Source organism: Schistocerca americana, chromosome X, assembly GCF_021461395.2.
Source record: "Schistocerca americana isolate TAMUIC-IGC-003095 chromosome X, iqSchAmer2.1, whole genome shotgun sequence".
Taxonomy (NCBI): Eukaryota; Metazoa; Arthropoda; class Insecta; order Orthoptera; family Acrididae; genus Schistocerca; species Schistocerca americana.
Window position 1 is genome coordinate 818,006,533 of NC_060130.1, and position 25,043 is coordinate 818,031,575.

Consider the following 25,043-nt stretch of genomic DNA (forward strand, 5'->3'; position numbering starts at 1 on the left):
ATATTGCCATTTTTAAATCTGAACAAGAAGATGAAAAGATTAATCATAGTTAAAAAAGAAACTTATGTGAAAGTTATATTTTGTGAACACATTCAGATATATGCTACAGCTGCTGAAAAACTAACAGCTATGAATAAAATAATCAAATAAAGATTCTTAAATATTATCTTACTTGTGTGTAAACAAGTGGTATGCTGACCCAATCATAACTCCATAGAAGCCCACATTTAGAGCGGAAATCATTGAACTCCTGAAACAATGATAGTTGTGAGAGAGTTTGATTATCTAATAATAATACTATTAGAGCATTTTAGTATCCTGTGATAAGAAGAGAATTACTTAAAATATGTAAACAATTTATTTAATGGGATGTTAAAATACCTATCAGTTACCTCCATTATTATTTTAAGACCCTGAGCATCATTTATCCTGCCAGTTCTCCTTGTTTCCTTCAACAGGCTAATAAACCAGGTACATGGTATCCAATATGTATTAAACTCAACACTTGGAACTGACTGATACATTTCCAGCTCAACAGGTGTCATGAAACCTGCAAAAACATTATAGCTTTAGGTGTGAGATGACAATAATGTTGATAAGCAAGATGCAGATGATGAAAAAATTTCATTTATTTTAGAGAATACAGTAGCAGTAATTAGTTATCTACATAAGATAATCAGACAACTAAGGACAGCAAGGTCTGGGAATGTGTAGCTAACAAATTGCTAGGAACTGCCTGTTTAGTGGATCAGATGGAGTACTGTGAATGTACGGGAGCTGAGATCCTTGTCAAGTTATATAGATTATGAAAGTTTGATTTTGGGTGAAACAGAAATATAACATAGTAAATTTAAAAATGAAACAGAGAAAATGAGGGCAAGACCTACTGAGAAAGGAAGGAATAGTGAATATTTATAATTACAGTAATTACTTATTCAGTGAAATTATAGTTAATAATCAAAGAAACAATGAAGTTCTTAAATGCTCACTACAGCATAAAATTTGTCATGGAACATATCTAAATGACCAAGCAAGGAGCATCTATAATAGTGAGAGTAAACAGAGATAGCTCCATTGATACATAAAGTGGACATTTCTTTCTTTTTGATAGCTGAATCAATACTGACTGCATCAAAATACTGGAGGAGTTGCACACTAATGAACTGGTTTGTTGCTAAATGTTCAGATACACTCCAAGGACACTGTAAAGGTCTGTAAAAATGTCATGTGGGTGGCTGCAAGAACACAAAACGTACCACATACAATAAAAAGCTTGGAAATTAAATATAGTATCACCAATTACTGCACTAAATGTAAGATGACAATAGCAAGCAGGGAAAAAAATCACAGTCATTCATTATTAAGCAAAAACTTTAAATGTTTACTGAAGAAATGATGTCTTCAATATAGAAGATGGGAAAACTTACATAAACAAAACATTAAATTAACAGAATTTAAAGCAGTATTGTTGCTCTACACATGCATGAAAATGGCTTTTGTAAAACCATGTTCATATATCTTGTGATTAATTTGTGATAACACATGAATTCTGAAAATTAGATTTGAAAGTGATATTATAGCAACACCAGGTTATGATGTTCAATTTTTTATTTTTAAATGCAGAAAAATCAGATGTAGATATACCAGACTACCAAGACAACACAAATTTCATAATCTTGGAATACAACAAGAACACGCATTTTAAACAATTTGATACAATCACCCATAGATAATAAGGCAATGAAATATTGTCTTCAGTCTTCACAGATGAATGTAAGTACTTTTAGAAGCTCCCATCGGGGAAGATCAGTTTGGATTTTGTAGAAATGTTGGAACATGTGAGGCAATACTGATTCTACAACTTATCTTAGAAGATAGATTAAGAAAAGGCAAACTTACATTTCTAGCATTTGTAGAGTCAGAGAAAGCTTTTGACAATGTTGACTGGAATACTCTCTTTCAAATTCTGAAGGTGGCAGGGGTCAAATACAGGGAGCAGAAGACTGTTTACAATTTGTATAGAAACCAGATGGTAGTTATGAGTTGAGGGGCATGAAAGGGAAGCAGTGGTTGAGAAGGGTGTGCGACAGGGTTGGAGCCTATCTCCGATGTTATTAAATCTGTATATTGAGCAAGCAGAAAAGGAAACAAAAGAAAAATTTGGAGTAGGAGTTAAAATCCATGGAGAAGAAATAAAAACCTTGAGGTTTGCCAATGACATTGTAATTCTGGCAGAGACAGCAATGGACTTGGAAGAGCAGTTGAACAGAAAGGACACTGTCTTGGAAGTAGGAAATAAGATGAACATCAACAAAAGCAAAACGAGGATAATGGAATGTAGTTGATTTAAATCACGTGATGTTGAGGGAATTAGATTAGGAAATGAGACATTATGATGCCACGGCTATATAAAGCCCACCCCGCTGACACATTCATTCTGTGTGGATAGTTTTGTTCAGTGCATGCTGCAGATGTGTTTTGTGTTCTGACTTTAGTGTCTAGTGGACTATTTTATATGACTTTATTTTATTCATTTACTTCAGTATCTTAGTGTATTGTGAATTAAGTTTACAATGGATAAATATGTTACCAAAAATGGGTGATTGTAAGTTGCTGATATTGTAAGTCAACCCCAGTAACTATAGCGTTATCAATTGATTCCTCATCTTCAGGCAAGAACTGTTCACAGCTGAAACCTGGATAATCCAATAAGGGAAGATCATTTCAGAAGTCTTGGTTGGTCAAATATACATGGCTAGAATCTGAAGCATCTACCAAAAAAGTTTTTTGCAGAACCTGCAAAGAGGCAGATGCTAAAATCAATTACAATTTTCTTCAAAAAAAGAAGATGCATTTACTTCTGTAGGGTTTTCTGACTGGAAAAAGGCTTTGGAAAAATTCTGTCTTCATGAAAATATGATCACACATAAAGAAGGTGTTCTGAAATTAAATTCTATCACTAACCGAAGTGTGGCCTCCCAATTGAATGAACAGTTAGATAGTGATATGAAGAAAGGCTGTTTAGCTCTTGACACAATGTTTACTACTGTGCAATTTCTATGCTGACAAGGACTAGCAATTAGAGAGCATGAAGATGTAAACTTAAATTTTTTTCAACTGTTGGAACTCTGAAAGAATGACATACCTGAGTTTAAAGATTCGTTAGGGTGTTCGGGGTATAAGTGGACATCCCATGATATTCAAAATGAGATCATTGATCTACTAGGAAAGTTTGTGTTGAGAATGGTATTGGCTTCAATCAAGAAGACTGAACATTTTTCTATTATGGTTGATGAAACAAGTGATTCTTCGATTCACGAACAAGTGTCATTTTGTATTTGTACTGTCAATGATTCCTTAATCATCAACAAAAACTTTATTGTCTTCTACGAGATCCCCAACACTGAATCACAAACTCTGTTTAGTATTTTAAAAGATAATGGATACCTTAAGAGCACAGTGCTATGATTATGCCTCGAATATGAGAGGTAAGCACAAAGGACTAAAAAAGTTAGTTTTGGATATACAACCAAAATCAAGTTATGTGCACGGCACTGCTCATAGTTTAGACTTGGCAGTTGTAGACAGTCTCCACCATCTTATGTCTATGAGGGATATTACGGCTTTAGCCAAGGACTTAACAAACACCATAAGGGAATCCAACAAAGACGCATACGCTGTGAGAACGCCAATGACCAAGCTGGTCTACAACTCCTTTGCCTGACTCGATGGACTATGTGAGCTTCTTGTATATTGAGAATATTGAAAAACTTTGAAGAACTTCTAGAGTTTTTGAAATATTTTCTGCAGAGGACAAAACAGAGGCAGGTTACAAATGTGCAGGCTACCTTGAGGCAATGTTACAATTCAAGACTTATTTCTTTTTATGTCTTTATTGCCACACAGTGAATGCAGTTGAGGATGTCAATGAAAAAATTCAATGCCCTCATCTAAGAATTGCTGATCTGGAAAAAATATATGAGGGCTTGATATGTATATTGAATGGAAAGCGTGATATTTTTGAACACTTTTAGGGATCCTTGGGATTGAAGTATACCAAAGAAGTATGAAAACAACGAAGCCAGCTCACCGCACACTTTCAAACCCCCAAAGGAATAATACAAAGCTATTTACATTGAAGTTTGTGAAATGGTGCAATCTTGCATTACTGAGCAGTTTGCTTCAACTGCACTCACACAGGTCATTGTAGTTGAACAAGAGTGCTTGCATTTAATAAACAGAGGTGAAACAAATTTGGAAAAATCAACTGAGTTTTTCCAAAAAGACCTAGAGATTGAGAGACTGCACTTACACTAGAATATGTTACCCGATATCGCTATTAAAAAACAACTGGTCTTAAAAAACATGCATGATATAAGAAAGTACATTACACAAGAGCCTGCAGTTGCAGAAATGCTATGTGAAGTAGTGAAGTGCAATCAGCTTCTCCAAATAGGTCCAATCACAACAGCAACAGCAGAATGATCATGTAGAACACTTAGATGTCTGAAGTCATATCTCTGATCAACAATGGGATGGAAGTAATTGAACAACTTAGCTGTTCTTCTTGCCCACCGAGATGTTTTGGATGAATTGGATATCTGACCAGTCATCAACAACTTCATATTCAGTAATCCACTCAAATGGTTGACATTTGTACGTATCTTTCTTAAGACACTCAAGCCCTAATAATGGCATTTAGAGCAATATTAAAAATCTTTATTAAATACAGAATTAAACACATACATAATGTTAAATTTTCAGTTTTGAAATATTAGTACTATTTATTACTATATTACTATAGTACTGTATTAGTTAATTTCACATACTTAAATATTTTTAGGGTGTAAGTCCCATTTAAAACCCGCTACTTACATACTTTTTGACAAAGGCATATTGTATTAAATTTATTAACTGTATTAAGGTATTAACTTTGAGATATTGTTTTTATGTAATGTACCCTGAGCCTTATTCAAAGTAAGCTTAAATTAGTTATTTCACTTTTTAATCAAAGTGCTATTACTGTGCAACAGCAATATTTGATGTTTTATTCTTTTAATGATACTTTAGGATTTATTTAAATATGATTTCAGTCTCTTCAGAGCTATACATTCATTGCTCTGTAATTGTCTATAAGCATGATTATTACTGTAAATTAAATTAGATTTTTACGAAAATACTGTGCATGTTTATGTTTTGTTTCCTTTCTCAAAGCCAAAAATGTGTCAGGCTTGTTGAATTATCTAGAGTCCAGTTTTTGGGGTTCTAATGTTGATCATGTGACTCTAAAATGCTTTAAAAACTTTAAAAATCGCCATTTTTCATCTAAAATTCAGAAACTTTCCCAGGGCAAGAGCCCCGGTATGCCCCCCCCCCACAATATTTTTTGTAAGTCAGTACCCCTGCTTGATACCCCATATGATTGTACTTTTGACAATAAGCATAGGTGTCATACTGAATCAAATGTTTCTCAGAAATTAAGAAATACTGCAAGTACTTGACTGCCGTAATCTGAGCTTTCAGTGTGCCATGTGAGAAAAATGATGGTTGGGTTTTACATGATTGATGTTTCTGAAATCCATGTTGGTTGGCATGGAGGAGGCCATTCTGTTGCAGATACCTCACTGTGTTTGAGGTCAAAACAAGTTCTAAGATTCTACAACAAATCAATGTCAGGGATACTAGAAAGTAGTTTTGTGGATCATTTCTTCTACCCTTCTTGCAGATGTGTGTGACCTGCACTTTTTTTCAAGAACTAAGCATGTTTTTTTGTTTGAGGGATCTATGATAAGATTATAATTAGAAGAGGGGCTAACTCAGCTGAAAATTCAGTACAGAATCTGATAGGGATTCCATCTGGCCTTGGAGCTTTGTTCAGTTTTAATTATTCCAGCTGTTTCTCAACACCACTGACACTAATAGTTTTTCACTCATATTTTCAGTGGTATGAGGATAAAATTGGGGCAATCACGGGTTTTCCTTTGTAAAGGAACATTTTAAAGCAGAGTTAAGCATTTCAGCATTCACCACTCTGCTAACTTTGTACATTTCTCAGCCACTTGTGGCTCCAAGATATGGATGCTATGATCAGTTTTGATGTAGTCTCCCTCTTTACAAGTGGTCCACTTTCGACTACTTGAAATTAATAATGAAAAAGTGTTGCAGTACTCTTTGGGCACATTCTGACGTCAGCTTATTTTCTATTTGATGGAAAATATTATGAACAGGCTGATGATGTGGTGATGGGTAGTCATTATTTCCTATCATTGCAAAACATATAAATGGAACACTTTGAAGTAAAGTCACTAAATTCTGGTATGGCACAATCAATGTGTTTCTATGTGGACCATACATGTGTGGTAAAGCAACATGGAGTAGAAAATCTTGAAGAGATCTTGGTACATTTACACTCCAGCCATTTCAGTATCAAACTGAGTGGGTGTTGCCGTCAAAATTAAGAACATTTGAGAAAAAGGCTGGGATTGAAACAGAGAAAGAGAAGCCAAAAACCACTTATCTACCTTATTTGAGAAGGTTGGTAGACTATTATGGAAACACGACATGCAGTGTATTTCATTCCCATCAATTAACAAGATAATAATTTTCCTTTTTAATGGTAAAGACGATCCAGACTTCTGAAAGCTGTAAGTGTATTGCCTTTCATGAGAAAGTGGAATGTCTCACCTAGGGCTGACTATCAGAACAGGACAACAAATCCTCATTCATTATACAGGATGGTAATATTATAAAAGAACCAAAATCATTATGTAACTTCTTTAATAAATATTTAATATCACCAACAGGAAACCCAACATATACTTTAGAAATGTACCAAGAGATACCAAATCACACCCCTCAAGCAGTGAGTTTTAAATTTGATAAGGTTAAAGAAAATGAAATAAGCAAGACACTCTTCACATTAAAGAACAAATACTAAGCTTGATGGGATGGTAAGTTGAGTGTAGTAGCTAAAAAATGCATAAAATAAATAGTGAAATCACTAACATACCTCATAAACTATAGAATCAGAATCAGAAGAATCAGAATTTTTACTGTCCCATAATATACAGAGTTAAATCACAAGTTTTAATGTACAGAGGACTCTTCAATACTCCAATAGTATTAAAGAAAGCATTTATCCTAGAAGTCTAAAAATGAGCATTGTTAAACCAGTGCATAAGAAGGGGAATACAAAAAAGGTTTCAAACTACTGCCAAATATAATTTATCCCTACCTTTTGTAAGGTTTTTGATATGGTGTTGCTTTCTCAGCCCTCTGTTTATTTTACAAAGAACAAATTGTTAATAGGAACACAGTACAACTTTCAGAAAAATCAGTGTACAACTACTGCAGTTGCTGAATTTCTCCATAAAGTGTACACTGTTATAGACCAAGATATGAAGTCATCAGGCAAATTCATAGATCTTTCCAAAGCCTTCAACTCAATCAACCATGGGTTGCTCATCAAGAAATTGAAGGCTTAAAACATCAACAACTCATCTATATAATTACTTACTACTTATTTGACAAATCACAAACAGTGTACTGAACTTTCATGTAAAGTAGATAATAAGATAATAGATTTCCAGTCTTCTAGAGATACAGTAATCCTGGGGGTACTGTAGGGATCAATCCCTGGTCCCTTTCTCTTCTTGGTTTATAGCAGTGAGATGACACAACCCTTCAACTCACATCTAATAACCTGTGTTGATGACACTGCCCTCTTATTTTATGATAAAGACTTTGAGATATTACACCCAGCTGCAAATAAGGATGGGATGGAAGTAACCACATGTTTTCTACATCAGGGTCTAAACATTAACATCAGTAAATCCCTGCTACTAACATTTAAAACAACTGGTTTTCATGAGGCTAAAATAAACAATATTTGTGGTATTACATCAGCAGAAACAGATAACATTTAATTTATTGGTGTGCAAGTGGACAAAAATCTCTGTTGAGTAAACCACGTTACTTCTGAACATGAAAAAATCAGCAGTAACTTGTATCTGATAAATCAGCTCTCAAAAATATTCCCAAGTCAAACACTAAAATTTGTTTACTAAGGAACAGTTTATCCATTTCTTAATTATAGTACTGAACTGTCAGGTTGTGTTATAGACTTGCACCTAAATAAAATATTAGTATTGCAAAAAAGGGCCATTAGGTTAATGCATGGACTAAAGCCGCAGCGTCGTGTCATGAAATCTTTGTCCAACATAAATATTTAACAGTATAATTCTTGTATTTTTATAAACTTATTATAATATTTCTGAATAGTAAAAACAAAGTAAATCAGTGCAGTGATACACTTAATTATAACACTAGAAGTAAGGGTAACTATTTCAAGCAGAGGGCAAAACTAAAAATTATTGACAATAGTCCTTATACACTCCTGGAAATTGAAATAAGAACACCGTGAATTCATTGTCCCAGGAAGGGGAAACTTTATTGACACATTCCTGGGGTCAGATACATCACATGATCACACTGACAGAACCACAGGCACATAGACACAGGCAACAGAGCATGCACAATGTCGGCACTAGTACAGTGTATATCCACCCTTCGCAGCAATGCAGGCTGCTATTCTCCCATGGAGATGATCGTAGAGATGCTGGATGTAGTCCTGTGGAACGGCTTGCCATGCCATTTCCACCTGGCGCCTCAGTTGGACCAGCGTTCGTGCTGGACGTGCAGACCACGTGAGACGACGCTTCATCCAGTCCCAAACATGCTCAATGGGGGACAGATCCAGAGATCTTGCTGGCCAGGGTAGTTGACTTACACCTTCTAGAGCACGTTGGGTGGCACGGGATACATGCGGACGTGCATTGCTGGTCTAGGAATGGTAGAACGATGGGTTCGATGACGGTTTGGATGTACCGTGCACTATTCAGTGTCCCCTCGACGATCACCAGTGGTGTACGGCCAGTGTAGGAGATCGCTCCCCACACCATGATGCCGGGTGTTGGCCCTGTGTGCCTCGGTTGTATGCAGTCCTGATTGTGGCGCTCACCTGCACGGCGCCAAACACGCATACGACCATCATTGGCACCAAGGCAGAAGCGACTCTCATAGCTGAAGACGACACGTCTCCATTCGTCCCTCCATTCACGCCTGTCGCGACACCACTGGAGGCGGGCTGCACGATGTTGGGGCGTGAGCGGAAGACGGCCTAACGGTGTGCGGGACCGTAGCCCAGCTTCATGGAGACGGTTGCGAATGGTCCTCGCCGATACCCCAGGAGCAACAGTGTCCCTAATTTGCTGGGAAGTGGCGGTGCGGTCCCCTACGGCACTGCGTAGGATCCTACGGTCTTGGCGTGCATCTGTGCGTCGCTGCGGTCCGGTCCCAGGTCGACGGGCACGTGCACCTTCCGCCGACCACTGGCAACAACATCAATGTACTGTGGAGACCTCACGCCCCACGTGTTGAGCAATTCGGCGGTACGCCCACCCGGCCTCCCGCATGCCCACTATACGCCCTCGCTCAAAGTCCGTCAACTGCACATACGGTTCACGTCCACGCTGTCGCGGCATGCTACCAGTGTTAAAGACTGCGATGGAGCTCCGTATGCCACGGCAAACTGGCTGACACTGACGGCGGCGGTGCACAAATGCTGCGCAGCTAGCGCCATTCGACGGCCAACACCGCGGTTCCTGGTGTGTCCGCTGTGCCGTGCATGTGATCATTGCTTGTACAGCCCTCTCGCAGTGTCCGGAGCAAGTATGGTGGGTCTGACACACCGGTGTCAATGTGTTCTTTTTTCCATTTCCAGGAGTGTATTAATGGGCGGATATAGTTCAACAAGCTGCCACACGCTTTGAAAACTTGTGAGCCACAGCTGTTCCACATGGATTTAAAAGCCTTCTTAGTAAATAAACGTTTATTTTCACTCAGTGAATTCTAACTTACTTGCCCTCCATTGTAACATGTAATATAAGTAGGATATTCAGATGAATGTATGTACCACTGTATGTAGTGTTATCTACATTAATCTACTCATACTATGTATGACATTTGCAAAAATCATTATCTTGATAGTCTAACACAAAAAATATAAATAAATAAATAAAGAATGCTTTCTATTAAACTTTTGTGTGACCTGTAACAGAATACTACAATATCTGTAAGATAGAAAGTAGGTAATCATATCAATGGTAGACTCCATCCAGAATAGTAGTAAGTTATGAGACATACTGGCCATTACTTCCCTTCATGAGAGGAAATGTCTAATAAAAGCAAAAATTTGAAACTATTAGTTCCTTCCTTGAGTCGGAGAGAGGGATGGTTAAAAAGGAACGGCAGGTACCCCGACCTCTTAATAACAGGGGCTCACTTGTAGTAAGGTCTAGGATAGTGCTGTCACTTCTACTTTTATAAGACTCTGCTGACAGTACTAAGCATTTTGCCTCCTAAAGCTAAGCAGTGGGCTGCAATTCTACCTCACAAAGTAGGTAATCATTAAGTTGTATATGTTCAGAAGTAGATGTTCATTAAAATTTAACAAAACTCTCATGAAATATGTCTTTAAGCTGTGTATTTAGGATATAAATTTACCTGATTCTACCACATGTTCAAGAGTAGGAAACCTTCTTTTCACTGCAGAGCTTATTGATCGCAGTACCAGAATCAAAGTGAGATTTAAATACCTCATCAAGGTTCTCCTTACCATTCGACCTTGTTCATCATTTCCATTAACATAGAGAGCAATGGAATGCATAATCCTGAAAAGAAGTAATCACATTGTGAACATATTTAGTCACCCTAGAGAAATAAAATAATAATTTCATTCTAATGAAGTGATTTTAATGACAGAAAATATCAAATTATGTTATACAGTAACCATACAACAGTACTTTACTGTGTACAAAAGTGCAGTAGCTCAGCTATTGATATTAATCTATAATATTACAATTAATAAATTTATAGTGTATGTCATAGACTGTATGAGCAACTGACTAAGCACACAATTTTTCCTTCAAACATATATAGGACTGCCTTAAACAAGATAAGAAGCTTATTAAGTCATAGGTTTTTAATGACACTCACTTTTTTTGAGTCTGAAACAAAACCTGGTTTAAAAATCTTGAATTCATGGGGCTCCACAACTTTCAGATATATATTAAAAGATATATTCTATACACTGTGAGCTGCATTACGAATTTTTATTTGCCTAACCTGGTTTCCCGGCTTATAACCCATCATCAGTGGCATTTTATGCACTCCTTTAGCAGTGACATGCTTGTCAGTTAGTAAAACATGAGTTACATGTTTACTCTATGTAATTTTACAAAATTAAATTCATCTGTATTTTCTGTAGTTCCAATGACTGCATCTACAACATACATTCTTACCTTCTAGGACACAGTTTTTAATAATATGGCTGTACCATCAACAACAGTAACATTTAATTTCAATGTTTGTAATTAGTTTTTATTGCTATGTTTCTCACAATAACCAATGTTCCTGATTTGTTAGTTCAGTGAATTTACCAAGAGTTACATCAACACTGTTACATTATTTGTGCATGTCCTTCATTATTACAGGGGGTATCAGCAATTTTGATAGTTAATTTAAATTTTTTTTTCCAACTAATGTTTTTGCTCTCACTACTCATGTACTGACTCTTGTGGCTTACATGCTAATTAGAGGCATCACATCAGGAAAGGGTGTTTGTACCCACAAAATATGTTGAATAACAAGTTGCCACATGCAGTGTCTGAATGACCAATGGGGAGTATGGAAGAAAATCGTATGTTGATTGTGGGACATGCTGGAGTGTTGGATGACAGTTGGATTCTCTCTCTGACTCTGGCTCTCAGTGAGGCATGATATCTTTCCCCTCTTCTCTCACTTGAATGTTGTTGAACTTTGTTCTGTGACCAAATGAGACCTGCCATGACCATCCTAACTGGCTGGTGGTCTGTTCTGTGACTCCAGGGTGTGCCAGATTCTACACCAAACCACTGAATACAATGGAAAATGTTTTAAAACTTAATTTACACTTGAACCACTCCCTCTGGATACCTGCACTCCACAAAATCTTGAAATTACCACTCTACCCCAGTACAAATGGGTGTTAGAATTGTGACCCACAACCTTTCAGTCTGTAAGGGAGGCAGTAATTATTGTGGCAATATGTGCCAGGTACCAGACACCAAACCTAGTTGAGTCAAGCTGGCAGCCAAGCCATGCCATGCAAGCACCATTTTCCCAAGCCATTACTGCTTACATCAGCAGATTCTAGTGTGCTTGGTTGCTGATGACAATGGGCCTGCTGGCAGATTCTGGTTCATACAGCTCATCCTCTATACCACTGAAGCAGCCTGCCTCACCTCAACACTGCATGCCATCTTGACTTTTTGCAGCCTACCATCATGATATCCACTGGCTGCTGTGAAGAACCTCTGTTTGTTCTACATCTACATCTACATGATTACTCTGCAACTCACATTTAAGTGCTTGGCAGAGGGTTCATCGAACCACAATCATACTATCTCTCTACCATTTCACTCCCGAACAGCGCATGGGAAAAACGAACACCTAAACCTTTCTGTTCGAGCTCTGATTTCTCTTATTTTATTTTTATGATCATTCCTACCTATGTAGGTTGGGCTCAACAAAATATTTTCGCATTTGGAAGAGAAAGTTGGTGACTGAAATTTCGTAAATAGATCTCGCCACGACGAAAAACGTCTTTGCTTTAATGACTTCCATCCCAACTCGCGTATCATATCTGCCACACTCTCTCCCCTATTATGTGATAATACAAAACGAGCTGCCCTTTTATGCACCCTTTCGATGTCCTCTGTCAATCCCACCTGGTAAGGAAACCCACACTGCACAGCAATATTCTAACAGAGGACGAATGAGTGTAGTGGAAGCTGTCTCTTTAGTGGACTTGTTGCATTTTCTAAGCATCCTGCCAATGAAATGCAACCTTTGGCTTGCCTTCCCCACAATATTATCTACGTGGTCTTTTCAACTGAAGTTGTTCGTAATTTTAACACCCAGGTACCTAGTTGAATTGACAGCCTTGAGAATTGTACTATTTATCAAGTAATGGAATTCCAATGGATTTCTTTTGGATCTCATGTGGATGACCTCCCACTTTTCGTTATTTAGTGTCAACTGCCACGTGCTACACCATACAGCAATCTTTTCTAAATCGCTTTGCAACTGATACTGGTCTTCGGATGACCTTACTAGACGGTAAATTACAGCATCATCTGTGAACAACCTAAGAGAACTGCTCAGATTGTCACCCAGGTCATTTATATAGATCAGGAACAGCAGAGGTCCCAGGATGCTTCCCTGGGGAAAACCTGATATCCCTTCAGTTTTACTCGATGATTTGCCGTCTATTACTATGAACTGCGACCTTCCTGACAGGACATCACGAATCCACTCGCACAACTGAGACGATACCCCATAGGCCCGAAGCTTTATTAGAAGTCGCTTGTGAGGAACAGTGTCAAAAGCTTTCTGGAAATCTAGAAATATGGAATCAACTTGAGATCCCCTGTCGATAGCGGCCATTACTTTGTGCGAATAAAGAGCTAGCTGCGTTGCACAACAATGATGTTTTCTGAAACCGTGCTGATTACATATCAATAGATCGTTCCCTTCGAGGTGATTCATAATGTTTGAATAAAGTATACGCTCCAAAACCCTACTGCAAACTGACGTCAATGATATAGGTCTGTGGTTCAATGGATTACTCCTACTACCCTTCTTAAACACTGGTGTGACCTGCACAATTTTCCAATCTGTAGGTACAGATCTATCGGTGAGCTAGCGGTTGTATATAATTGCTAAGTAGGGAGCTATTGTATCAGCGTAATATGAAAGGAACCTAATCGGTATACAATCTGGACCTGAAGACTTGCCCGTATCAAGCGATTTGAGTTGCTTCGCAACCCCTAAGGTATCTCCTTCTAAGAAACTCATGCTAGGAGCTGTGCGTGTTTCAAATTCTGGAATATTCCATTCGTCTTCCCTCGTGAAGGAATTTCGGAAAACTGTGTTCAATAACTCCGCTTTAGCGGCACAGTCGTCGGTAACAGCACAATCGGCACTGCGCAGCGAAGGTACTGACTGCGTCTTGCCGCTTGTGTACTTTACATACGACCAGAATTTCTTCAGATTTTCTACCAAATTTCGAGACAATGTTTTGTTGTGGAACCTATTAAAGGCATCTCGCATTGAAGTCTGTGCCAAATTTCGCGCATCTGTAAATTTTAGCCAATCTTCGGGATTTCGCGTTCTTCTGAACTTTGCATGCTTTTTCCGTTACCTCTGCAACAGCGTTCGGACCTGTTTTGTGTACCATGGGGGATCAGTTCCATCTCTTACCAATTTATGGGGTATGACTCTCTCAATTGCTGTTGCTACTATTTCTTTAATTTGAGCCACATCTCATCTACATTTGCATACTCAGTTCGGAAGGAATGGAGATTTTCTCTTAGGAAGGCTTCTAGTGACACTTTATCCACTTTTTTTACATAAAATTATTTTGCGTTTGTTTCTGGTGGATTTGGAAGAAACGGTATTGAGCCTAGCTACAATGACCTTGTGATCACTAATCCCTGTATCAGTCATGATACATGCAGTATTAGCTCTGGATTGTTTGTGGCTAAGAGGTCAAGTGTGTTTTCGCAACCATTTACTATTTGCATGGGTTCGTGGACTAACTGCTCGAAATAATTTTCAGAGAAAGCATTTAGGACAACCTCGGAAGATGTTTTCTGCCTACCACCGGTTTTGAACAATGATTTTTGCCAACATATCGAGGGAAAGTTGAAGTCCCGACCAACTATAACCATATGAGTGGGATATTTATTTGATATGAGACTCAAATTTTCTCTGAACTGTTCGGCAACTAAATCATCGGAGTTGGGGGGTCGGTAGAAGGAGCCAATTATTAACTTAGTTCGGCTGTTAATACGAGAGCTATCCACAAAGTACATTAAGTTTTGGAATTAAAAATAAATAAAGTATTGGAAATTTTTTTTATTATATACAGATGAAAGTCACACTTAAATACTACTTTTATACATAGTTGCCATTTAAATTAAGGCACTTATCATAGCGATGGACGAGGTCGGAAATTCCTTTGTCGTAAAATTCGGCCCCCTGCACCTTCAACCACGTGGTTACCTCTTCTTGAAGCTGTGGGTCATCATCAAAATGCTGCATAGCCAACCACTTCTTCATTGCTGGGAATAAGTGGAAGTCGCTCGGTGCCAGGTCGGGACTGTACGGCGGATACGGAAACAACTCCCACTTGAAAGATTCGAGAACTTCACGAGTGGCATTTGCCGTGTGGGCCCGGGTGTTGTCGTGAATCAGCAAGATCTTTGAGCCCAACTTTTCCCTGCGCTTGTTTTGTATTGCTCTTCTGAGGTTGTGCAGAGTTTGGCAATACCTTTGAGAGTTTATTTTAGTGCCTCTTTCCAGGAAACCCACAAAAATCACACCTTTTCTGTCCCAAAAGAGGTAACCCCTATTTTCAGGTGCTCAATCTGGGCGAATATTCTTTGCTCATCTGTAATGCTTTTGATTCATTATAAGTAAATTTTGTATTGATCTTGAACAGATAAAATACCCTCTACAAGCTTCCAGGTGGAGTGTAGCATGGAGGCAAGTGGTAGTGATTCATGCAAAGCTTTTCAAGAGCAGATAATGGCTCTTACCCTTTAAAATCTGTTATTAAACAAACAGATAAAAAAAGAGCTGTCATTTGCTCAAAAATAAACTCAAATGTTCAGGTAACACTTGTTGATTCTATGAGCCATGCTGATGGACCTCTTCACGCATCACAACCCAGTACAGTTAACAGTTTTGTTGCAGGTACTTTCATCCCTTCCTTTTTGTGGAAGGCATTTGAGAATGTTGTCACATTGTTGCAGAATGTTTGTGATCTCAATCAAATGTGTCTATGACCAGAGAGATTTAAGTTAAACATTGCATGTCTAAAGTTGAAGGAGATGTAAGAAACTAAGTAGAATCAGTTAAGTATCTGCAAAATGCCAGCAGTTTTGATGTGTTGGCAAAGGGGTAATCTGACCTATACTCTGACAATAAGAGTGTAGAGACAAGACCTAAAGACTTATTTCTCAGGGGGATAAAGTCACAGATTGGAAGAAAGATAAAGATGGCTTCACCTTCATCTCTAAAAGATGCTGTGTTTCTTGCACTGCTGAGAAACAAGACTAATAATTAAGTCTCAATTTTTCTCATGACAATGATTTTTACCACATGTTCATGTAAGAAAAAAATTGCACACCTTGCAAGTGCTTGGGTCATATTGCCAATAAGTGTCATGCCCTTTGTTGCACTTAATGTCATGAGATCAGTCACTTCAGTGTCGAATGTGCGTGGTATAAAAATAGGCCATACCCAGTGCATGCAGGATTCAGGAGAAACATAAGTAATGGAAGATCTGGAATGGGAAATGGGATGAGAGCCAGTGTTGTCACTATGCCAACTCCCCATTAAAGTCTGTCAACCCAGTACATTTTGTAGGTTAATGGATATGGAAAATGTGATTGTGAGAGGCAACATTAAAAGGTCAGTTAATATTTTAATGGATACAGGAGCTTAGGTGAGTTTCTACTTCTACCGACTGATATAAGCAGGCACTGAAGCTGCCTCTCACTCACATCATAGAACTGGGGGCAGAAACTATGAATCCCTTGGGAACATGCAGTATTGATCTGAAGACTGATACACAGAAATATGATTTTGATATAAAGGTGCTTAGAAAAAGGGATTGTAGATTGTATTTTATTGGTCCTGTTGTTTACATAGCAGCTTATGCATAAGACATTGGACAAGTCAAGTTATAACAGGAATCTGATGTCCTGGTAATGATTTCCTGCACTATTTTTATTGAGTCATTAACTTTCCATTTCAAATTGTCCAATACGGTGATACAGTGTATCAATTTTGCGGCAACACCACTAGAAACTCATGGAAAAAAAGCCTATTCTATAATTCTACACTACACCAAGTTGTGTTGAAGGTCAGTGCCCCTGAAACTCTCTGTGGTGTAATGGGGACAGTTTTCTGGGTAACAACTGCAATCCAAGAAATTACAGAAATTATCTTTCTAGTTGAACTGGTCATCCAAAATGAAGTTTTGGATTGCCTCCAGTGTTAATCATAAGAAACCTTTATAAAGACAAAAACATAAATGGAGAAATATGCACACCAGTTTGATTAGATAGCTTCACAACATTGGACTTTATAGTCATACGTAGAACAGTACTGGCCAGTGTACAAGATATAGCAGCAGTACATACTGAGCTTTTTTAGACCACAAATATGAAACTATGATATCAGAGAATGTTCTCAATTTGAGAAATGCATGCAATCATGTCACCCCTTAGAAACCAGTTGAAAGAATTGTGTGGCTGTCTGAGGAAATACAGCATTTATTCAACATAGACAAAATCCTAACAACAAATGTGTAGCTGATAGTTCAGAAACCTTAGCACATTCCCTACCATTTGCAGGTGGTTGTAGACAAAAGCTCTCAACAACTACTATATATGGAGTAATTCAGCATTCCTCAAGCCTCTGGGTCTCAATTATCATTATCACAATTAAAAGGAAACATTAATTATGAGAAAACTATGTGTAGACATGTGGTTGGCAAACAGCATAACCAACATCCAATACAACCTGCTCCCTTACATCGATGAAACACTTATCTGACAGGTAAATTGCAAATGTTTCACCACCCTAGATGTGAAGTAAGGTTATCACCAATTCCAATAATGCCTCAGGACAGGCTGATGATGGCATCTGTTATATCTTATAGACTATATGAGTTACTCAGGATGCCTTTTGGTTTAAAAAATGACCCCCACTACGTTTCATCAGTTTGACGATTCATTACTGCAAGGCTCAAAAGTTGAAGCCCAACACATGCTTAGTATGTGTTGATGATATTGTCTTTTCATGGACACTCAGAGAACATGACCAATGGTTAAGAATCATATCATTATATTTACAAGGTGCCAACTTAAACTTAAAACTGGAACAGTGTTCATTTGTGGAATCTTAGGTACAATACTTGGTCCAACAGGTATACAACTACATGCACATCTCTTTGAAGAAGTTAACAGTTTTCCAGCACTAAAAAATGTGAAAGAACTACAACTATTTCTAGTCCTCCCAGTTATTACCATAGATATGTGCAGGGTTAAACCACTATCACAAATCCATTAACTGTTGTTGTTGTGTTGTTGTGGTCCTCAGTCCTGAGACTGGTTTGATGCAGCTCTCCATGCAACTCTATCCTGTGCAAGCTTCTTCATCTCCCAGTACCTACTGCAGCCTACATCCTTCTGAATCTGCTTAGTGTATTCATCTCTTGGTCTCCCTCTATGATTTTTACCCTCCACGCTGCCCTCCAATACTAAATTGGTGATCCCTTGATGCCTCAGAACATGTACTACTAGCCGATCCCTTCTTCTGGTCAAATGCCACAAACTTCTCTTCTCCCCAATCCTATTCAATACTTGCTCATTAGTTATATGATCTACCCATCTAATCTTCAGCATTCTTCTGTAGCACCACATTTAGAAAGCTTCTATTCTCTTCTTGTCCAAACTATTTATCATCCATGTTTCGCTTCCATACATGGCTACACTCCATACAAATATTTTCAGAAATGACTTCCTGGCACTTAAATCTATACTCGATGTTAACAAATTTCTCTTTTTCAGAAACGCTTTCCTTGCCATTGCCAGTCTACATTTTATATACTCTCTACTTCGACCATCATCAGTTATTTTGCTCCCCAAATAGCAAAACTCCTTTACTACTTTAAGTGTCTCATTTCCTAATCTAATTCCCTCAGCATCACCTGACTTAATTCAGCTACATTCCATTATCCTCGTTTTGCTTTTGTTGATGTTCATCTTATATACTCCTCTCAAGACACTGTCCATTCCATTCAACTGCTCTTCCAAGTCCTTTGCTGTCTCTGACAGAATCACAATGTCATCGGCGAACCTCAAAGTTTTTATTTCTTCTCCATGGATTTTAATACCTACTCCAAATTTTTCTTTTGTTTCCTTCACTGCTTGCTCAGTATACAAATTGAATAACATCAGGGAGAGGCTACAACCCTGTTTTACTCCCGTCCCAACCACTGCTTCCCTTTCATGTCCCTCGACTCTTATAACTGCCATCTGGTTTCTGTACAAATTGTAAATAGCCTTTCGCTCCCTGTATTTTACCCTTGCCACCTTTAGAATTTGAAAGAGAGTATTCCAGTCAACATTGTCAAAAGCTTTCTCTAAGTCTATAAATGCTAGAAACGTAGGTTTGCCTTTCCTTAATCTTTCTTCTAAGATAAGTCGTACGGTCAGTATTGCCTCACGTGTTCCAGTATTTCTATGGAAGCCAAACTGATCTTCCCCGAGGTCAGCTTCTACTAGCTTTTCCATTCGCCTATGAAGAATTTGTGTTCGTATTTTGCAGCTGTGGCTTATTAAACTGATTGTTCGGTAATTTTCACATCTGTCAACACCTGCTTTCTTTGGGATTTTCATCTTCATCTACATCCTCTTCCATTTCCATAATATTGTCCTCAAGTACATCACCCTTCTATAGACCCTCTATATACTCCTTCCATCTTTCTGCTTTCCCTTCTTTGCTTAGAACTGGGTTTCCATCTGAGCTCTTGATGTTCATACAAGTGGTTCTCCTTTCTCCAAAGGTCTCTTTAATTTTCCTGTAGGCAGTATCTATCTGACCCCTAGTGAGATAAGCCTCTGCATCCTTACATTTGCCCTCTAGCCATCCTTGCTTAGCCATTTTGCTCTTCCTGTCGATCTCATTTTTCAGACGTTTGTATTCCTTTTTGCCTGCTTCATTTACTGCATTTTTATATTTTCTCCTTTCATCAATTAAATTCAATATTTCTTCTGTTACCCAAGGATTTCTACTAGCCCTCGTCTTTTTACCTACTTGATCCTCTGCTGCCTTCACTACTTCATCCCTCAAAGCTACCCATTCTTCTTCTACTGTATTTCTTTCCCCCATTCCTGTCAATTGTTCCCTTATGCTCTCCCTGAAACTCTGTACAACCTCTGGTTCTTTCAGTTTATCCAGGTCCCATCTCCTTAAATTCCCACCTTTTTGCAGTTTCTTCAGTTTTAATCTACAGGTCATAACCAATAGATTGTGGTCAGAGTCCACAGCTGCCCCTGGAAATGTCTTACAATTTAAAACCTGGTTCATAAATCTCTGTTTTACCATTATATAATCTATCTGATACCTTTTAGTATCTCCAGGGTTCTTCCATGTATACAACCTTCTTTCATGATTCTTAAACCAAGTGTTAGCTATTATTAAGTTGTGCTCTGTGCAAAATTCTACCAGGCAACTTCCTCTTTCATTTCTTAGCCCCAATCCATATCCACCTACTACGTTTCCTTCTCTCCCTTTTCCTACACTTGAATTCCAGTCACCCATGACTATTAAATTTTCATTTCCCTTCACTACCTGAATAATTTCTTTTATCTCGTCATACATTTCTTCAATTTCTTCGTCATCTGCAGAGCTAGTTGGCATATAAACTTGTACTTGTATTGCTTCGTATCTATCTTGGCCACAATAATGTGTTCACTATGCTGTTTGTAGTAGCTTAATCCATTAACTAAATTATTAAAAAAACAGGATTACATTTCAGTTGGGTCACACAATGTGAAGCAATAATGAAACAAATTAACGATGTCCTGATAAACCCCCCCCCCCCCCCCCCCCCCTATTAATTTACCTGGACTTCGAAAAATGATTTATACTTGATGTTAGTGACTATGCCATTACTTGTGTCTTAAGTCAGGAGCAAGATGGTGTAGAGAATCCAAATGCTTATGCATACCATCAGCTGAACAAAGCAGAAATTAATTACATTACAACTGAGAAAGAGCTGTTGGCTCGGTTATTTGGTGCGAATTACTTCAAGTGCTACCTTTACAGTGGAAGTGTCACAGTAGTCACTGATTATGCTGACTTATAGTGGCTACTAAATTTAAAATATCTGAGTGGTCAAATAATGCAATGAGCCTTGAGGTTGAGTGAATATGATTATGAGGTCTGCCAGAATTCCATAAAATTGCACCAAAGTGCCAATGCACTGATTGTGAGCTGAAAATGTCATGTATTAGAAGCAGATGAGGTAGTTATTGCTGAACTATTGGAGGCACAGGAACAAGATGAAGAATGCCAACAATTTGCCTCTCTTAAGGATTTTGATTCGAAAATGGTATTTTATAATGCAAAATGCAGCAAGGAAACCAGCTAGTAATACTGAAAGTGTTCCAGTGCTGTATTATCACACAATATGATGAAAATGTGTGAACTTCTATGAATGGAAAGTGGACAACAGATCCAGAGTAACAACAAGATACTGGTGGAAGAGTCAGTAGTGCAGTATGGAATATTACATTCACACTTGCATTTGTTGCACAGTGAGCACAACAGACTACACTCTGAATTTCACTGTGGACACTATCTCAGATCGCTGTACTCTTTGAAACAGCAGCTTTGGGCATCCTAGGACAGTTTACACAAATACAGCAGGAAAATGAGTGTATGTTATTGACAGCTGATCACTTCTCATCCTATGTTATCTCTACTCATCCCTGAGATGATAGCAGAGATGGTAGCAGAACCTTTTTTGTTTTTACACATTTGGTTTTATCACTAAAAATTTTGATGCAATAGTTATAGACCAAGAGATACTGCCACCAACCATGATTCCTGTTGCCCCTCCATGAGCTGAACACAGTATCACCCAATGCCTTGATGTAAAACGGTCCCCCTCCAGATGCATTGCATTCTAAACACCTATATGGATTATAGTGAAGAGACTGAGTTTTGTTTTCTAAAAATAACCCTCCAGCAAGTCCAGAATTAATGGAGAACAATACATTCAATAGCACAGTTCTTTCAATAATAAAAAGACCATATACGTATCTGCTCATTCTGCCATTCTACATTTTAGCAATGGTGAGCAGCTGTGATCAGCCCCCATGCCACCATCCAATTAGTTTTGTCCACTTTTATTTGTTCTCACCATATTGCCACACCACTGACACTATTCCAGTTTCCTTTCCTTCTGCCTTGACCAGGACTGAATCTATAATCTTTCTCACAGTTACATATTGAAGCATTGTGTTTCCCTTCATTTCTAGTTCTTCCAGTAAAAGTTCCTCAGCTCTGCTGTTAGAAGTGGGCCTTTTTGTCTCCCCTAAACTTGACAGGTGATATTGCTCCAACCTATAACCCCTGAATTCCATTCTCTAATATCTGTCTGTCCCTTATGAATTCCTGGTTTCAGTTATAATCAAGGCCTGTGATTTATAGAGAAACCACTATGAAATGATCAGGTAATCATGTCCTTTCAGATCCTAGATCCTCTCATACCAATTTCTATTTTTACTTCCCTTCTTTAAACCACAGTCAATGTTATCTGCACAAGCCCATCAAGTTAGCATGCTATATGCAGCACATGGGCCACACACACACGCCCGAGGTTAAGGACCCAGTACCACACCTACACCCCCCCCCACCCCCACCCCCCCCACCCCCTGCAGGTGGTAGCCTAAAATTTTTACATGAGGAGTATAACCCTCTCCTTGCTAGTCATCCTGGCTGCCATTGCACTGTTGTGAGGTACTGCCAGCAGCTTATCAGCATGTGCCAGCTCGATGACTTCAATTTAAATCCCATGGGGGTTCAGTGCACCATGGAATTGTGTATTATTGACCTCTATCAACAAAGCAACACACACAACTGTGATTCAGCTCCCTTCCTCTTCATTGTTTCCTGTATTCCTGCTAGGATGAGTTGCAGGATTTTTTTTTACATAAATGAGGATATAGGAAATGATTTCATTCATCCCCTCTCATGGTTTAACTTGAACAACACCCATAATCTACTTCACAACTCTGAAGTTCACATCTGAGTGCTTGGCAGAGGGTTCACAGAAGCTCTTTCACACTATTTGTCAACTTTTCCATACTCAAATAGTACATGGGAAATGGGAGTCAACAAAATATTTTCGCATTTGGCGGAGAAAGATGATGACTCAGATTTTGCGAAAAGATTTTGCTACAATGAAAAACTCCTTTGTTTTAATGATTACCATCCCAACTCATTTATCATTTATGGGGCTCTCTCTCATCTGTTTTGCCATGATACAAAGTGAGCTGTCCATCTAAGAACTTTCTCAACGTCCTCCATCAATCCGATCTGGTAAGGATCCCATACTGTGCATCAGTAGGCCTGTATTCTATGAGAGGATGGACAAGAATAGTGTAGGCAGCCTCTTTAGTAGATTTACTGCCAATAAAACACAGTTTTTGGTTTGCCTTCCCACAACAATTTCTATGTGATGCTTCCAACTTATGTTGTTTGTATTTGTAATTCCTAGGTATTTGCTTGAATCAGCAGTCTTTAAATTTGTGTTATTGAAACTGAAACTGAAATTTAATGGATTCTTTTCAGTAGATGCCTTTTATCGTTCAGGGTCAACTGCCACATTTTGCACCATGCAAATAACTTGTCTAAATCATTTTTTAATCTGTACTGATGATCTGATGGCTTTAATAGATAGTAAATGACAGCATCATCTGCAAACAATCCAAGGGGGCTATTCACATTGTCTCCCAAATTGTATACATAGATTAGAAATGGCAGAGAGGATACAACACTTCCTTGGGGGCATGCTAGATATCATTTCTGTTTCACTTCACAACTTCCCATCATTTACTACATACTGTGTCCTTTCTGACAGGAAATCATAAATCCAGTCACACAACTGAGATGATATCCTATAGGCAGGCAATTTCATTAGAAGGTGCTCATGAGTAATGATAACAACACCATTTTGGAAACCTATAAATATGGAATCAACTTGATATCTTGTGTCAGTAGCACTCATTACTTCCTGCTAACCAAGGGCCAATTGTGTTCTGGTATGCATAATAAATAAACTATCAGAAATTTGTGTTGCTAATTTAAAAATTTTTTCATACTTAAATTATCAGTCTCAGTACTCACATGGCCAAGTAGAAGCATTACATCAGCAGAACATCTTACAAAATACACTTTCTGATAAGCCTCCTAATGCTACATCTGAGTGACCAATGTGGAGCATATGAGGAAAATTATGTGTTGATTGCCAGACATGCCTGGAGCATGAGATGACAGATGGACATTCTCTCTGGCTCTGGCCCTTAGAAAAGCATGATGTCTTCCCTTTATTCTTTCTAATCATTGTTCTTGAAGATCGTTCTTCTACAAAATGACACCTGCCATTACAACCTGACTGGTGAGTGGTCTGTTCTGTGCCCCAGAAAACATGGTATAGTACATTGAATCACTGAATACAGCGGAAAATGTCTTAAAACTTAATTTTTCATTTAAAACACACCCTTTGTATGCTCATTTATATCCTGTTATTAACAGAGTGAGCCAATGCATCAAAAGATTGTGCAGGTTGCTTCATATAGTAAAATTATTGATGAGTATTGCCAGGCAACTGTCATTTTTCCTTTGCAGCACACTGAAGGAACCAAATACTTCCAGTAATAAGTGACAAAGAGAACATTAAGGAAACATTAAGGAGACACATTTTAAAACAAAATTCATTTTTAGGGAAACCAATAATTAAAGCATTCACCAGTATAAAACACTTAAAAAGATGATTTATGTTAATGTAAATCAGTCAGCTATGATGTGAGTACTACAACTTACTACAGGTCATTTGGTGATGTTATGTAGCCCCCTGTAAGAGAGTAAAAATCATATTGAACTCTAGGACAAAAAGAGTTCACTTGGAATGAACATAACTTCTACTTAATGATGCGCTTAATTTAACACTTTCCAGTCCTACGCACTGTAATTATACAAATTTGCAAATGTCTGCTTATGATATACAAAGGAGTCAAAATTACTAGGTGAAGTTATTTTAGTGAACTTTTTTCATCACAACTGTATACTACAATTTA

At 38.1% G+C, this 25,043-nt stretch overlaps 1 protein-coding gene across 12 annotated transcripts in view; it reads right to left on the minus strand.

The window, feature by feature from the left end:
* The window catches only part of LOC124555503 (bestrophin-2-like), a 674,041-nt gene that overhangs the window by 216,667 nt on the left and 432,331 nt on the right, over positions 1-25,043 (minus strand). For all 12 annotated transcript variants that reach the window (XM_047129429.1, XM_047129430.1, XM_047129432.1 and 9 more), the window contains 3 exons: positions 10,564-10,730; positions 393-550; positions 173-250 (listed from right to left, as the gene is read on the minus strand). In XM_047129429.1, the coding sequence (XP_046985385.1) occupies positions 173-250; positions 393-550; positions 10,564-10,730 (403 nt within the window). The remainder of the gene's footprint in view (positions 1-172; positions 251-392; positions 551-10,563; positions 10,731-25,043) is intronic.